The 17626-nt window shown below is 41.9% G+C and overlaps 1 protein-coding gene across 1 annotated transcript in view; it reads right to left on the bottom strand.

Annotated features, from left to right (window-relative positions):
* The window catches only part of LOC137901567 (protein furry homolog), a 41498-nt gene that overhangs the window by 9629 nt on the left and 14243 nt on the right, over nt 1-17626 (bottom strand). The window contains exons 9-44 of the mRNA XM_068745609.1: nt 17331-17423; nt 17111-17209; nt 16838-16939; nt 16505-16608; nt 15778-15886; nt 15536-15622; nt 15152-15323; nt 14882-15014; nt 12982-13089; nt 12151-12409; nt 11806-11988; nt 11639-11725; nt 10386-10645; nt 10091-10280; nt 9719-9843; nt 9317-9374; nt 9059-9150; nt 8669-8841; nt 8062-8222; nt 7050-7160; nt 6550-6704; nt 6075-6177; nt 5822-5993; nt 5291-5547; nt 5054-5200; nt 4787-4955; nt 4610-4700; nt 4446-4528; nt 3804-3954; nt 3537-3640; nt 3064-3249; nt 2142-2343; nt 1608-1729; nt 1287-1474; nt 751-845; nt 84-664 (exon numbers count right to left, since the gene is read on the bottom strand). Of these exons, the coding sequence (XP_068601710.1) occupies nt 84-664; nt 751-845; nt 1287-1474; nt 1608-1729; nt 2142-2343; nt 3064-3249; nt 3537-3640; nt 3804-3954; nt 4446-4528; nt 4610-4700; nt 4787-4955; nt 5054-5200; nt 5291-5547; nt 5822-5993; nt 6075-6177; nt 6550-6704; nt 7050-7160; nt 8062-8222; nt 8669-8841; nt 9059-9150; nt 9317-9374; nt 9719-9843; nt 10091-10280; nt 10386-10645; nt 11639-11725; nt 11806-11988; nt 12151-12409; nt 12982-13089; nt 14882-15014; nt 15152-15323; nt 15536-15622; nt 15778-15886; nt 16505-16608; nt 16838-16939; nt 17111-17209; nt 17331-17423 (5512 nt within the window). The remainder of the gene's footprint in view (nt 1-83; nt 665-750; nt 846-1286; nt 1475-1607; nt 1730-2141; nt 2344-3063; nt 3250-3536; nt 3641-3803; nt 3955-4445; nt 4529-4609; nt 4701-4786; nt 4956-5053; nt 5201-5290; nt 5548-5821; nt 5994-6074; nt 6178-6549; nt 6705-7049; nt 7161-8061; nt 8223-8668; nt 8842-9058; nt 9151-9316; nt 9375-9718; nt 9844-10090; nt 10281-10385; nt 10646-11638; nt 11726-11805; nt 11989-12150; nt 12410-12981; nt 13090-14881; nt 15015-15151; nt 15324-15535; nt 15623-15777; nt 15887-16504; nt 16609-16837; nt 16940-17110; nt 17210-17330; nt 17424-17626) is intronic.

The following is a 17626-nucleotide window of genomic DNA, read 5'->3' as shown; positions in this document are numbered from 1 at the left end:
ACGTGGAAAGAACATTTAAATGTCTAAATATACGATTATTTCCACTTTACTCCACCTTAAAACATGAGCTCACTCTAAAGTACCTATGGCCTGTGACGTGTCTACGACAGGTATACGTGACACAGGTGTGAGCTGGCAGAGGAGCTGCAGCGTGAGGTCAGTGGTGGACACGGAGGTGAAGCCCTTCAGCAGCATCTTCTGGAGCCCAGTGAAGCTGCTCCACTGGAGCTGGAGCTGCAGTTTCTCCACCTTCTCCCAGTTCTCCGATTTGTCGAGTGACATGTGACCCAGCAGCTTATTCAGCAGTCTCAAAGACATCTGGTACTCAAACTCGAAGTCCGACTCCATCAGAGACACCGCCACCCAGAAGACCGTGGCCAGCAGGTTGCTTGGGTGGTTGATATTGCTGAGGTCGGTGAAGTGATCTTTAGATGAGGATGAGCTGCGGGTTTTGGCTAAATAAACTTGCTGTTCGCAGGCGTGGACACGGTCCAGTGTCGCGCTGCGAGGTGGATCAGACCACCTGTCCGCCTCGCCAAACCTTTTGGGGACGGATGAACTCCTCTGATGGCGGCTCCTCTCTTCTCTTCTGCGATTGAGCTGCCCTGTGCTCTTCCTGTTGGATAGTAACTTGAGACTGGTGAGGAAATCTGGGGATGAGGCTCTGGAATCAAACAAATAAATTAGTTCAATCATTTTTAGCAAAATAAACCCTCTTTCTACAGAACTATTTTTAGAGGAGACACAAACCTGGTCAAGGCAGCCATGAGATCATTGTTTTTGAGACATTGAGCCAAGTTATCCACCACAGATTCCAGTGTAAGCAATACTTCCATCACGTAGCCCTGAAAGAGAGAAGAACATTGTATTTAATTATAACAGAGCCCATAAATAATTGCTAGCAAAACAGATCTGGTTAAAGTAGAGACAGGTTTTGTTTTCAAAGCTGCTTAAAATTACCAAAGGAATTTTAATAAATCTGATGGACAGGTTCAAGGCGCTGTTGACAGGTTTCTATGATGATCTCGGCCATTAGGTGATTGTGAGTTTTAGTGTGGAATCTATTTGCTCGGAAGAGGCATCCAAGTAATTTATGTAATGGGCCTAAATTCCTGTGCTACTTTCTAAAAATGAAGCACAGAATGCAGACTGAATAAATTAAATCAATCAATGAATTGCATTTCTGATGGGCATTCAACAGTAAAATAAAGATGCACTAAACTAATTCCTTCATTGAAGCAGCACTCAACACTTAAACCTCAGCATGTTTTACACTAAGCACGAACCTGCACTTCTTCTCCATGCTCACCAACAACTTCCACCAGCCTTGAGAGCAGGTCAGAGATGGCGTGGGCAGAGATGGGCTGGCGAAGCGCTCGGAACACTTGGAAGGCGCGTCCGGCATAGTGACGAGAGGAGCTGCACAAAGCCGTCTGAAGCGCCACGTCACTGAGCTGCTGCTCCAGGACGATATCTTTGAAACAGATAGGTATCGTAGTGTTGATGATGTTGTAATTGGATGGGTGATAAATGTTTGTAAGCATTGGAAAAGCGATATTGTAAAAGAAAGCTTGCTCTCATTGGCCTGCTTGAAACAAAAGGGTTACCTGACTTGGAATCTTTGAACACAGTCACGACATGTCGCAGGAAGTTTGTCAGCTGTCCAGTGCTTTTTGAAATCTGGCTCTTTGGTGAAATGTCTTCATGGCACCAGAGCGGTCCGTATGCTCTATAAAACAAGTTTACTTCTTATGAATAACACACAATATATTATCCATGTGGAGGTCTGCGGTGATAGGTGGGATAATTAGTCCATTGTTCTAAAAAAAAAATCAATATAAAATCTAACTCGAGTGTTACTGTGCTTCTGTGTATTCCATCTATAAGTGTTGTTTATGAAAACTTACATATAAACAAATATTACATTTAAATATGCAGTCTTGTTCAAAATACTTTGCTCCTGTTTGGATCGTTGTACTATGGGTACAGCACCATTAGGGGGTAATATGCATCCATAAAGTATAGTGGTGTATGAGAGGAATATTTCTACAGTATGAAGTTTTTTAATTTATTCTAGAAAATACTTCCAGAGCTCGACTCATCACATGTTAAAAAGGACTCTAAACACACAACATTGATACCTTGTGGTTAAAAACTCAATGAGTTTGTTGGCCTTTTCATCCATTTTAGTGGAGCCGGCCTGCTCCTCCACATCATGTGAGATTTCTGCCAGGTTGTTGCTGCTTCCTCCCAGACTCAAACTGGATGACGTTGATGAAGAACTCAGGCCCGAGTCCGGGACAGGAGATGCCTGACACTCCCACAGAAAATCAAAGCATCCTCCTGAAGACGACAACAGAACAGGTATGTGATCAGAAAAAAGTCACGGTGCAACATATAAAATACTGTTGGGACGGATTTCTCCCGGTGCCTTGATGGAACTGTAGCATGCGAGGAGAACCATAACCTGTGTTCCAATATATCTGGAATTTGAATTCAATAAGCCTCGTTTACTGAAAGTATTTACAATATAATAATGTCAAGATATTGTCTCAGCTGTGTAGACAATATGGCCACTCGCAAAGATTGTACAAAATATAACCAAACACGATAAACATTGGGGTGAAGTTGCTGCAAAGACTACAATCACAGTTTTTTTTTTCTTTTTTTCATTTTCAAAAGGTCAAATCAATTTTCAAAATGCGTCAATATTTACAAAACCTATAATCGACAGGGGCAGGAGTGGAGTTGAACCAGCCCTTCCAGGCTGAAACAGATAGACTCAATTTGGGTAAGATGATAAAAATGGCAGAATGGAATGCTTTAATCAAGACGTTGATGCCTTCTGTGTTCAATATCGCTTTTTGGTTCAGTGCACAAATATTTCCTCCTGAGATAAGAAGTGTCTTCATCCTTAGAAAGGAATGTCAGTTATTCCCTCCCATTGTTAGAGTTTACATTAGCCAAAGAGACAAGCATCACATCAAGAGCCAAGCCAAGCTGGTGTACATTAGCAATGGAGAAAAGTCAAACAGTTAAGTCTTTTCCATCCTAAATTCTTACCTGAGGACACACACTCTGGTCGAAGGTTCGTTTTGCAGCTGAGGGTCTTCGTGCCATTGAGATCGCGAGTCAGCAGTAAGACGGAAGCAACACTCTGCAGGTTGCTGTTGCAGGACAGCATGATGAGCAGGTGGAGGAGGAGACGTTTGCTGTGCTCAAACACCTCTGGACGATAGTGATCCATGCCTAATGGATGGAATAGAGCATGCTCAGCACACTGTGAGCTCTATGGCCACTGGTACTAAACATAACAAGAATTAGTTCTATTCCCTTTCATGCTCCCATCTGGTTTCACCACCTTTATATCACAGGCTAACAAAGGTATATTGACATATTCTGATAGGTGAAAGTTAGTAAAAGTTTCTCACAAGGGAAGCAACCTTAATAGATTATTTTCCAATATGAAGTAAAATAATTACAATTGACCCTTTGCAGTTATTTAGAATCCCTTTACCAACTTTGCGTGAACTCACCTAAAAACAATGCATGTAGCAGTAAAGGCAAATGATTAATCCAGTCCTCTCTCACACTGTGGTCGACCACCATCTCTGTCATGAAGATGACTGCAATATTACACCTAGAATAAATCAAAAACAACTTATTTAAATTCAATCAAACACACATCTTGAAAATCAAGAGGAGCGTGCAAATCTTTCGAGACAGTTTGAAAGTCAAACCAGCAACAGCTGTAACTTGAAACTCCAAACGACATTTTGCATGAATGTATGCATCATTCTGACCTGTGCAATGGTCCTCTCGGAGTGATGGTCTCTGGCAAGAAGTCCACCAGAGGAGCCCAACATCCTCCATTCACGGGCATGGGTAAAGGATGAGGCCGGTTGGTCTCGGTGACAGTCATCAGCCAGTCAGCATAGTGGGGCAGATGTTCACCTACATGGTTTCACAAAATTGTACTGCTGACATTTATCCCACGCAAGATGTTATTAAAAAGTAAGAGTTTGTGGATTGTGTGTAGCTGGACATGGGTAGAGTGTAGGCAGATGAGCGATGCCTTTAAATAGTGTTCTGCATCCAACATTGCAGAAGAGCCCTTTGATTTGGAAGCTATTTTATTGTGGGTTGCTTTCATTGTCAAAGTATTCCAACTCACATCAGACTGCAGGACAAACACGGAATAGGAGTGAATAACAAATCTGCATCCAGGTCACCAGCAGTAGAGTGCAGGACCTGGGCTTCAGTACTTTTACTTCAGTGCCTTGTCCCACAGAAGCTTTTTAAAAACACTGAGCGGTGCTGCAATGCTCATGCATAACCAATGACACCATGTCAGTCATCATCTTACCCTCCAGCACAGCCTGTGTATTCCACATTCACTACTACAGTGTTTGCTCATAGGGTGTCTGGTGGAGAAACACACTCACTCTTATCTTCATCATAGGATCCCCCCGAGCTGTTGCTATAGCGTGAATCCAGGCGGTAGTGAGCTCGCATTATGTGGCTTAACCTGAGGTCAGGGAAATATGAATCATTACGAGTCTGGCTAGGACTGTGCTTAAACTAATATGGGCGAAGTTATTGTTGCTACCTCTCCCCATTCTCCTTGAGTGTCTTAGTGTCATCTGTGTTGGGAAAGCTGCCCTGGCCTCCAACTACAGTATTACTGCTGGAAGTGGTGCCTAGAAATGAAAAATAAATATATATTTATGTTTTATATTGTGTTCAAAGCATAACATTTACCATGGGGATCCAAGGCAACCCGTACCTGACGCTGCCGTGGAGAGTTTGCCCGTTGCAGCTAAGCGATAGAACGGAGGGCTGTCAGAGTGCTGCACAACAGGGTTGACAGGATCCGTTTGCTGCAACTCAAATATCAACTCCTCCATAGTTTGCATGGTGCTGTTGCGGCACATGTAGATCACCACCTTCTTTATCTGTAGAAACATGTCACGAAATGCCCGTGAGAAACAGGAGATGACTCAAATAAATACCAACATAACTTTTTCCATTTGGCTCAAATGGTATATCTTACATATGGCAGGAGGGTTGTGTCGCTGCTCACACCGCACAGGCTGATGAGAAACTGCAGTGTGGTTCTCAGATTATTGCTCCACTTGACATTGCTCGCTAAAGCATTCCAGGCATTCTCCATCTCTGGTCCGGGAAGGTCGTCCCCATACTGCGGTGGAGTCAAGATGAACACAGTGTTACTTTACCTGGACTGAGATCAGATTACCATATCTTTATTAATCATATATATTTTTTTTACCTTAGCGGTCATGAACATGAGGTTATTGAGCACCATAGATGTGGCCTGTAATGAGCCCCAGCCAGTGCCCTTCAGGTTTTGGGAGGAACCTGTGCTTGTCATCCGGCTGGAAGAATCATAATCTGAGGAGTTTGGTGTGAAGACTGGGAGAAATAGGCCGCCATCCACTAGCTCAATGTTACCAAGCCAGGGCAGAAGGTAAGTTAGCATGATCTGCCTCCCATTGGGATGGGTGGTGGGGAACCTCTGGCTAACCTCTGAAAAAAGCAAAACTAATGTCAGATCAGTGCAGATCGCTTAGTTTATATTCTACATGCAAATATAACGAATGCTGTATAATGAATTTCAACCAAAATTGGCAGTTTAATCTGGGAGTCCCTAGTAGTGTGTTCATAGTATAGAGAGAACGTTGTTGGAAGATGAATCCACAGCATTTAGTGGGAAGCCATGAGAAGATGACAACGTATCTTTAAAGGCTGAAATGCCCTGCAGAGGCCTTGCATGCAGCACATACACGACACAAGCATCTACCTGAGAATAGAGGAAGTGTGAGTTCAGGGTACATCCTGGCCAGCTGGCTGGAAAGCTGAGGCAGGGCGACACTGTATAGGGGTGGCAGAGGTCCATGGGTTCCATAGAGGATGCTATTTGGCTTCTGATCTGCAATCCTCTTAGAGTGTACAAGCAACTTAGCCTCAAGAATCTGTTTCAAGAAAGATCAGTTAAGTATATTTTGTACAGGCAAACTATACAAAAGCATACAAATGGTGGTTGTGATTTTCACCTGCATAAGCTGCATTGAGATCTCATAGATTTCTCTGTTGGTGTCTGATGCCTTGAAGAGGACCAGATTCAGCAGTGTTACTACATCGCCTGGGTAGTTTCTGCTGATGAGGAATGGAAAGGGGAAAAAAAACATTCAGGGTTTTAATATATGTTCCACTTAACGCATCAGGTTTTTGAGATAAAGAAAGCAAGAGGGGAGGGCCAACCACTCATGAATAGCGAGCCCTTTAAGCAGATTAGTTGGGGTGAAGATTTAGCTAATTTGATTTCCTCACGTGGACAAGAAATCTGTGTGATACAGTGACACAGACAGAGAACATACAGAACACATTGCATAAAAACTGGCATAGAATGAAGCATGAAATGTTCCAAAAGTTCCAACTGGACGCTAACATGAGATCTTGTCTTTTAATAAAAATGAGGACAGGCAGCTGACCTCCGCCAGTTGAACAGATGACCGAGAGAGATTGTACCTGCTGCCACAGACTGTCACGATGGCTTTGAAGCAACCTGAGGCGAGCTGATAGGAGCCTGTATAGCATCGATCTACAGCCCAGTTGAAAAGGTTAACCTGATCGGCATTGAGCTCCAGGAGCAGGATGATGACTTCACAGCCGAGCTGGTGGACCTGATCCAGGAGGAGATAACAATGAGGACTTGACTAAGATTATTTTTAAGGATCCTTTACATACCTGATATTTTAATGATCTGAAATATCTGAAGCCTATCATACTTTTAAAAATTCCATTACGTAGAGAAAGTCTGTCGAAAATAAACATGCAGGTGCTCCAGTTTCTTTTCAAAAATAAAATGATAATATTAAAAAGGCAGTATCAGAACCCCTGCAACAGCATGGTGAATATTTTCTCAAGTGGAGTTCAAGATTCAAAGCAGACTTCCAAACTACCAGAGGAGCTTTCTGGGTCAGTTCTTTATTTAAATGCACCCTGGTGGTGAAATATTGGTCACATACACGCTGATCCTGGCAGGCAAGAATATTATCCAGCCACTTGTAGAGGTATCCGTCTGGAGAGAGACCAACATTATCAAACGCCGGCCCGCAGCACAGCACAGCAGACATGGCCTGGAAGAACAAACAATGAACAATACACATAGGAAGAGAAACATATCCTCAGTTTGACTCTATCCCATCATCTTACACACACACACTGTTCAACCCCAGGAAACCCATTGAAAACATGTTTAATTCCAATGTGTTAAATAGACAAGCAAGACAGATGTGATTTATTCGATGTGCTGTTTCCTGCTGCCATAGCAACACTGTATGGCTTGTAATATTAGATCTTAACAGGAACCTAAGATGTATAAATTGATGGTGAACTCACGGATGCCTGGGTGGAGCACTCATTTACACAAGTTTGTATTTCAGTTGTGGGTGGAAAAGTCTACTATAGCAAACTACAGTTACAGAACTATCTCGGCCAATCAATATGTCCTCTAATGCAGACTCACTTAGAGACTCAGTTTTACAAATGACAGTCTCTCTATAAAATATGTTTGGACATTTTGACTAAAAATATTGAGAAGAAAGACTTGCTGACTTGTTTATTGTATGCCTGTTTCGCTACAAGATAATATGGTCGGTCTCCATTCATTCTTAAGAACTCATTTGTGCATAATGAATGACGTATGAATGAATGAATGAATCCAGATTCATACACAATTCCACCACCTGAGCGGTCATACTTCTGGTCTATCCATGCACTAACCTGAGTAAAGATTAAACGATTAGAAAATGCAGTTCTTCTAAATGTTATCCGAGAACAAAATTTGTCATTTTGCAAAGGTTTTGGCATAAAAAAAACACAAAAATCAACATTTAAATGTTTTGCGTAGAAGGATGGAATGACATTGTTTGTTTGGCCATTGAACTAAACTGCCTTCAAAGCCTAGGTAACTTCCAGTGGTCTTGTGTAACTTCAGTGGAGAGTTAGTGGAAATAATTTTGTAGTAAGTGTGTTTACCTTTAGGGCAGAATATTGGTATCTTGTGATCTGGTGATTCCTGTCACTGTAGCGGTCCAGAGGGGTGAACATAATGCTAAAAGGACCTGCCCACTGACTGAAGAGAATGAAGAGATGATGCCGCAGACTCTGCTGTGGAAACAGGAAGCGCCTGTGGTGCACTGGGGATGGACATGGGAAAGATAGCGATGAACAGTCTGAAACTCATAAATTAAAAGCTAATTACTAAAAGAGCTTTTTCTGATATGATAATGACAGTATAGTCGTCCCTTTGGATTTCACGAGTAATTCCATTGGGCTTGTGGGTGACTGGCAGCTCATGAGTCGTCACCTATCCTGGTCCGCTATGACCTTGTGCAGCTCTATTTTAGTGGCTGCCATTGGATGACATCCAAATCAAAATCAATGTCAAGACTCTCGTGCTTTTCATGCTGTGCTAACCGCAGCCAAATGGAAGCCTGTCATATCCTTTACAATCCTAATATTGATGACAGATGGATTGAATGAGCCATCTATATAAGATAAAATTATCCAGTAATTTATCAGTCTGACATGCAAAGCCTCGTTAGGCAGCAGAGGACTTTCGAGCGGAATCTTTTCTGTGCACCTGGCACACATTGAATGAGGTTGGCCACCATGGCGCTGAAGTGAGCTCGGATGTCCTTGAGAATCTCTGCATCTTTGTCATTCTCAGCTTCCAGGAGAATCCGGGTTAGATCCACATACTCCAGGAACAGAGCCCCGAGGGAGAGGGTGTCTCGTTCCAGAGCTCCATTTGTGCTTTACGGAAAAAGAGAAAACATGGAGACGCCAAATAAAAACAAGACACAAACCACATGTTTGTAACAATTAGATTTTACAATACAAACGGACCATCGCATTAAAGTTACATGAGTTACATCTCTTTGAACTTGTTTTGTTATCTCATTTATATGCTATCCACTATGTACGGTGAGTGTGACACTATGTAGTGTGGGATGACTAATATAATAGTAACCTGTCACTGATGACACCTGCGTCGGCCAGCAACTCAAAGATACGCAGCAGCTGCAGTCTCAGCAGGTCTCGCCGCTCACGCCGCTTCTTGTTCTGCAGAATCATTAGGAAGAATCCTTAAATATTACAATTTCTGATGATCAGTTTAAATTCACCGTCTGAGGTTTTACTTATCGGGCCACTATAAAGTTCATTTAAAAATCAAGCAGTATATATTGTGCTTATGTTGAGTACTCTGCTGGGAAATAACTACACAAACCTCCGGTCTTCTTTCTAAGGCTTCTTTCATCAGAGGATGTAGCTCTTCTACAAGTTCCCTGTGTGCAAATGGTGGAAATATGAAACAGATTATCATGAAAAAATGTTTTAATGCTTTGTAGACAAGAAGTAGGATAAATGTTCACTGAAAGGGACAAGAATAAACTGCAGTAGGACTTGATCAATGACTGATGTTTTATTTATTTTTGCTTTTTAGGGGCTCTAAAAAGACACCACTGAATTATAATATACTGTTTACCTGTCTCTTTAAATAAAACACCAACACAGGTACCAGATAAAATGTTATGCTATGCTATGTAACTTTGTAAGAAAGAGGAGTACATTTTTATTTGAAGAGTCTTTGAAGAGCACAGAACAGTAAAAACTCAGTTCTTTGATATACCTGAAAACAAGGGCATTGGTGCGACCAAAGCCCAGAACTAATGACTCGGTCAGCTCGATGCTCTCTGCCCTCATCAGTGGAACCAACTGCTTCAGCAGCCAAGCCACAGATGGGCTCCCGGTCACCTGAAACATCAAACCCAGAAGGCTCAACCTGAGATAGATACCTCTAATGCTCCTTGAACAAGGCTAATTAAACAGGGCTGGGATGAGGTAGGCAGGGCATATCAGCTTTCTGTTCCATTCAGTAAGGTAGCTGCTCTGTAATTTGATGCTTGGAGTTTGACTCTCAGAAAGTGATGTACGAACACTCGATCCAGGAGAAAAAGGTACTGTGCTAATTTATAATGCCGGAGGTTGGGGGGGCAGTTACCTTGATGTCGCAGTTGACACCACTGTCAGGCGTGGCCGCCGAGATCTCAGATGTCGACAGTCTAAGATGCCCGGGGCTCATGATACTTGGCTTGGCCACCCCAAAACAAAGGATCAAATAGTTCCTCCAAAGGATTACGTAATTGTCTCCACAGCCTGATGTGCTGGTCTTCTTTGCATACACTGGATTACTGGTGAATGAGTAGAAAAGAAAATAACATCCTTAAGATCTGAGTTGCTTTTAAAAGTGGGTCTTGATTCATATGCATTGACAAGAGGAGTTTAAGGAGACTTACTTTGAATCCACCAGGGGCAGAAGCGTCTGCATTCGAGTGAAGGCATAGGGCCAGGCGTAGCTGAGAGCTGTGGGGCAGTGCTTGGGAAGATTGTCCTGGCGAAGGAGGCTGTATAGACACAGTACCCAGGGGTCCTTCGCTGACTGGGCAAAGATCCACGCATGTGAGGAGCTCCTGATGTCATAATGGCTGCTGACGAGCAGCGCGTTCCACTCCACGAGCCACTGAAGGTCCACATGGTGACCAGCTGGCAGGGTGGCCTTCAAGCAAGCAAGTGGGAGAGCAAGGGGTCAAAGGTCAGGGATCATCACTGAACGAGATTAGCAACATGCCTGTCATCTGCCGCTCATGCTTAAGAATAATTAGGAAACCATACCACAGGATAATAATATGTCTATTTCATTGTGTTAATTCTTCATTCAGCACACCCTGGACAAGCTGCCAGTTCGTCGCAGGGCCACACACACACACACACACACACAATTTAGTGTATCCAATTCACCTAACCTGTATGTTTTTGGGGGAGGAACCCGGAGAGAACCCACGCAGACGTGGGGAGAACATACAAACTTCTCACAGAAAGGCCACAAGTTGGATTTGAACTTGCAACCTTCTTGCTGTGAGGCAACTGCGCTGTCCACTGTGCCACTGTGGCCCAAGATACAGTATAAAAGATCAATAACCCAATATCGACATTCCTAATTATATTCCATAAATTACGAAAATATTCACTAAGATTATAACCAATCAGAAAAGTAATATTTAAATATGTAAACCATATCTCATTTACTAAATTTCATAAATTTCAAGAACAGAGATCTGAACTGGAATAAAGGACCTAAAAATGCATTTTAAATGTCTTTCTGTTCGTCTAAACTCTAAAGGAAACACAATCTAATGCGGAAAAGATAGGAAGTAATTATAGAAACACTTAAATAATGCATCCAAGGGCATTCGCTGAATTTACCCATTCTCAAAACAAATCTGCATTATTCATTGTGACAGCTTGATGATTATATAACTGAGAGTGACAAAGCTACCAGCTGCTCTGTTCTCTTCTCTGACTCGATCAGTGTAAGAAGCATTTTCTGTTTTGTTACCTTAAATGACAAATGATCATTTCAAGAAAGAAGCTGATGGGCGTATTACATAAAATCAATGTAATGTGAATGGGAAAAGAAAGAAAAGAAAATCAGCTGTAAACACATCGTGATTAAAAATGAATCTCAGCGTTCAGCTACAAAACAACTTACTGCGTCAGACACGACAACATTGACAAAACTTTCCAGGATTCCGGGGCTGAGCTGGTCCATAACTTCTATCATTGGTTTGTCGTCATCCTGCATGTGTTAAAGCACAAAGTCACAATCTGTAGCTCAGTCATCAAATGTTCTTGTATTCTCATCTTGCCTTGTTTTACCTCAGGCTGTCTGATTGTCACGAAGAGACTTCGTATCTCTTTGAGGATGGCGATGGCGAGCCGGCGGGTGCTCAGCTGACAGGAGCAGAGCAGGACCAGCGCCAGTCCCTCCACAGCATGCAACGCAATGGAGTGAGAACCGTGTTCTGCAGGGATCTTGAGACTTGAGCTGGTCTGCAGCAGCTGTGACAGAAACATTAAAATAAAAAATAAGCTGATCAGAGAGTTGCGTAAAAATATTTTTGCAGTCGGAATCAGGCTGATAGCAGAAACAAACCACAAATTGAACTGTAATTAGTTTATTCCAATTGTTCAAGGCAAAAAAAAAAAAAATGGCTTGTTTACCTCAGTAGTGTGTATTCTAGCAGCGTCATAGCTCTTGGCCACTGGGGTAGCCAGGGTTAGTTTCCACTGCGTGAGCAGTTGCAGTAGTAGTTTGAGGGATGTGTCTAGCAGTCCCTGGTGAGTGTCTTGGACCTCACGCAATAGGAAGTTAGTAAATCCAAACAGAACTTCGTCACGCCAGTCTGAGAAGTCCACCAACAGACTTTGCAAGGAATTCTGGGCAATGAGTCGCAGCTCGTCATCCATGTGGATTGTCAGTCTGTCAGAGAATAAACAAAATGAACAGGTATGATTAAAAGAGTAAAATCCATCATCGGGGACCAATACTTAGGTTTCAAAGTCTGAAATCTATATTCAAGAACTTTTGATTTTATGAAATAATTTGTTTGGTGCCTAAAGCACACTAAAATAAAGGGACATGTTTACATTGGGTTAATTGGGAAAAGTATCAAACACGTCTCCATACATCACAGATGCTGGCATTTCCACTTTGTCCTTAGGATCAATCTGAGATTAGCCTAAACTTGTATTCATGTTTTGTTAATGTGATTTTTATAAAAAATTGTATATCTTAAGTCTTTAATCAAAATTTTATATTCAATATAAGGTAAAATAGATTATCACATCATCGCATTCAGTTTATTTACCGGTATTTATTTTTCCCAATATTTTTTTAGAGTATGTTGTTTATGATGCCACAATATGCATGGCACAGCCTTGTCTCCAAAGAATTATTCATAATGAGATGATGATCTTGCCAGATGGTCAGAATGTGCTGCCAATGCTTTGTCTACCTTTAAGGACAGCGCTTCCCTAAGTTGGGTGACTCACCGAGAGAGAAGGTCTATGAGCTCTGGCTTGGACATTCCATCAGGCAGGATGCGGGGAATGACAGCCACACATGTCCTGAACAAGTCGATTTTGGGCTTCCTTTCGCCTCTGAAAATGTCAGATTTGGAGGTCAAAATGTTTTCAGACTTTTCAGATTCCAAAAGCAAGCTGATCGATAAAGTACACCAAAGATTATACAGCTACTTAACCCTTGTGTGGTGTTCGGGTCTGTGGGACCCGTTTTCATTTTTCATTAAAAGAAAAAGGATACAATTAATTATTTTTTCAAACTGAGACTCACTGGCTTTGGCTCATTTTATGTGAAGAACATATATCAGAATACATATTTAATAACAACACACCATACACCTCCCCTACACATTTCTATTACATATAAGATGTTCGGGTCCACTGGACCCGGGGCTAATAGAAGTGTGGAAATTGATGTTGTGTGTACTACAAACACACCTACACACCCCCACACACACCTACACACACACACACACACACCTACACACGCAGCAGGCCTAGACAGGAGGATGACAGAATGTAGGTACACAGAAAATCAGTAGGTCAAATGTGCGAGATCTGGGCTGCCTGTGATGCTCAGAGCTCCCACCTCAACTGCTGACTTCAAAGAACAGGCCTGTCAAGTCTTCCAAGTTTGTATAAACGGCTGACACATCCCTGGTATCCTATGTGCCAAAGAAAGGCAAGAATGTGGTACTCATGAGTACAATGCACGGGGATGGAAGAATCTGTGACCAGGAACATCACAAACCAAGATCATCATGGATTATAATGCCACAAGAGGAGGGGTAGACAACATGGGCAAGCTGGTGACGGCCTACAGCTGCAAACGGGGGACTCTACGCTGGCCACTGGTGATATTCTCTCAGCGTACAATGCCTTTGTCATTTGGATGGCACGAACCCAGAGTGGAAACGAGTGAAGCTCCAGAAAAGACGGCTCTTTCTTGAGGATCTGGGAAAGGCATTGGTGAGACCACAAATGAAGAGAAGAAAACATTTCCCCAGAACCCCAGCTTTTGCAGCCATGGTGAGGAGGATTCAGAGGAGAATGCTGGTGCCCTGTCCACCCAACCTACAGAACCACAGTCTGCAGAGCCTGAAGTAAGTGTGTGATGCTGCTGCAGTGCATGTCTGGCACTCATGTCTTGTGAGAGAGAGAGAGAGGTGTTAGTAAAATGTCTGATCTTTTCATTATTCTAGGTTGTGAACACCAAGAACAAGAAGAAGCAGTGCGAAGTGTGCGGACCCAAGATGGACAGGAAAACACAATATACATGCATCAAGTGCAAAAAGTATATCTGCAACACACACAGTGAAGCTCTGCCCCTCGTGTTGTATAGGCTAGTGGCTAAAGGTCATGTGTTCAATGGGGCTGATGTGTTGTCTTGACTGATATGTTTACTCTGAGTTCAGCTTGTGTTGTGCACCTGAATGGGTTAAATTTCAAGTTCAAAGAAATAAAAGTCAGTAGTTTTGAAAAACCTTGCTTCACTTGTAAATGTGTTTCCACTCATATCTTGATTTTAATTGATTTTCTTTATTATGTTTTAAACATCTTTTTTTTTATAAATGTGACCTAACAAAGGTAAAGGGCAAATACTAACCATATATATTGTTTATACTGCTTGTAATTGGGATAAGGTAAACATCTGTTCAGTATTTTAACATAAAAAGTTTGATTGTGAGGCATTAAAAGCCACAAAATGCGACGGGTCCATCAGACCCACGAACACTGTCTGAGTAACAACAATATGAACACCACACAAGGGTTAAAACGGTGTTTTGCTTGAGACATATCATTACAATGTAATGTATGCAATATAATATCTATAATATGACACCCTCAGCATTCAGATGGATGCACTTACGTGATCATGTCCTCTGGCTCTTTGTTTGACATCTGCGCATTAGTCATCATCATGCAGCGCCCCACCTCTTTGTCCAGGTGTCGGAGGGTGTTATCAATAGCTTTCCTCACATGGAAATAATACTGTGACATCCCTAGATAAAGATTAACGAGGAAAAGCTGTTGACATTAAATACAACTGTCTGCAAATCTAATTCTGAAGCAGATACAAAAGCTCTCCCTACTTTGGGAGTGATTTCTAACATCCCTGACCACTTTTGGTGTCACTCACCAATGACTTTGGCCTCATCGTCCGTCAGCGTTTTGCTCAGGTACGTCTTCTTCACTCGGAGAGTGTGTCCAGAAGGTAAAGTGCTACCAGTGTTAGGCATGGGAGGCTCGCCATCCTTCTGCTGCAGTTTATCCGCTATGACCAGGAATGCTCTCAGACCAATATTCATTCTCTGCAAAGAAAAAAATAAATACAATTCAGGTCTACTTCTCCAACATTGCATTGCTTGTCCTGCTAGAAACTGGTGCAGAAATAACACTTGAACAGTAAAAAGTGATTCCCCATGCAGCTGCTGTAACAAAGCAGTACCTAGCAGCATTCTGTTACTACAGGCATATTTCCAAACTTCAATAAACACATCGCGAGTGAATGTTAAATTTGTACCTCTGGATTAAGACTAAATGCTTTTGCAGGTTTTCCAACACAAAGGAGGTCAAAGATAATGTCTTTCATGGCAAAGTCAAGTCTTTCCTGAAATGAAATAAGAAGAAAGACGTGTTGAAATCAACATGAATGTCAGGAAGCATTTTACAAGTTGAATGAAACTGATGTGCATTTTAGTTTTATCTGAAAATAACATGACATACAATTTGTGTTGGTGCAGTATAGCACTTCATTGTGTTTACCTGTGCTATGAATTGGATGATTTTGACAAAAATGTTTAGTGGCATGTCTCTTGGCACCACACTGCGGGATCCTTTGGGGAAAAGTGTTGTTACAATGGTGTTAAGGCGACTGTGGACACACAGAAGAGAATAACATTATGAAGATACCTTTGACAAACATTTAAATCAATTTAATAGATTGTATAAAATTGCAGCATAAACTATGTCAGTGTTTTGTTTATTGCTTGAAATAATGCTTAGCTAGTGTCTGCCTGGGGTTTGACATATGCCTGAGGCTACAGCTCGAAGCTGATAAAGCCTGTGGGCCACCCGGACTGACAACACGCTGCAGCTTCACCCTTGACCTGCCCTCCTGTACATGTGTACATGAGAAACAGAGCAGTCCTCTTTCAAACAACAGTGAAATCAGCAGGGTGGGAGGAATTGTGTAAAACGGCTCCTTCAGTTAATATTTGGTTCATTCTATAAACCCAGACCTGTTTTCATAGATATTTTAAATACCAACAAATGAGTCAGCCTAAAAAATAACCTCCATTAAATGTTCAACAGTTATCCATCCATCCATTTTCTCCTGCTTTCCGCTTTGCAGGTCAAAATAACATACTGCACCGGTATATAAATTGCCATTAGCACCAAAATAAAATTAACACTTCAATTACAATTGCATAAATCCACCCGCCATTCTGGAGCGCTATGTGACGTAGGAATGACTAGCAGATTGATTTACCTTTGTGTTGCTGTGTTGCTTTCACATTTGATTCTAATCATGTAGACCCACAGCAGTCGATATAAGGACTCCAATGCGACACGAGCCATTTTAGGGTCTCGACTCTACAATGACAGGAAACAAAAATGGTAGCCTAAAGGTTAGCATTTAATGAGATAACACCAACGTTCTTGCATTGATAACTGCAGCCAATTTTTGATTGTACGTATTTAACGTGTTGATGATCAAAGTGCTGACAGATACTTGCAAATAAGATGCACACTTAAACAACATTTATGTATTACCACAGTCCTCATTCTGAATAAAAGGCTGCTGGTCTCCAGGTTACATCACCTTCAGATTGGAGAGGCAGTTGTTGAGGAACACATGCCATCTGTTGAGGAAGAACTGTTTCTGGCTGACACAAAGCAAGCAAGTCACCAGCGGGTAAAATGCCTGTGGAGAGAATGTTCAGTCTAAACAATTGGTATTATGGAAAGTGACCTTTCAAAAGAATATACACAAGAATGACCTTGAAATACTTGAGGATCAACACAGACCTCTGCAAGTATGCAGCAGAGAGAGCCAGGTGCATAAAAAAATATAAAAACCTGCTGGGTGACTAACCAATGAATGCTTCTTCCTGGAGGACAAGTCCAGTGTTGTGTCGTACAAGCTGTCCACAAAGTTTCTCAGGCAGGGGACATTTACCTCGTTTTTCACAGCCTGTGACAACGTCACAAAAGGTCATATACCGAGACATAATCTCCTCCGGAGTGAAGCTCCTCATCCCTTTAAATTAGCTATTGTGCAGTGCATCATCATGCGCGGGAGGGAAAATACTTACTGCTGCAACAGGAACTAAGATTTCAACAAAGAGGCCAGCCAATGCATGCTTTATGTCCTTGTCCTTGACTTCCAGGAAATATTGGGCACACTCCTGTCGAAAAGATAGTGAACAGTGAATTAAGTTTGACACAATAATGAAAAAAAAAGCTTTAAAGATGTATAGAGTGAAAGGATCCAAGACATAAACAAACTTGTATGTATTTGATATGATAAAATCTAGTGAGTCAGATGGTAGCAAATCCTGACAACCCTGAGAATTTGAGTTAAATGAGCCTACATTTGGCATATTTAAAA

The sequence above is a fragment of the Brachionichthys hirsutus genome, chromosome 11, assembly GCF_040956055.1.
Source record: "Brachionichthys hirsutus isolate HB-005 chromosome 11, CSIRO-AGI_Bhir_v1, whole genome shotgun sequence".
Taxonomy (NCBI): Eukaryota; Metazoa; Chordata; class Actinopteri; order Lophiiformes; family Brachionichthyidae; genus Brachionichthys; species Brachionichthys hirsutus.
Note: the sequence above shows the minus strand (reverse complement) of the source record. Positions and strands in the feature narration are given on the sequence as shown.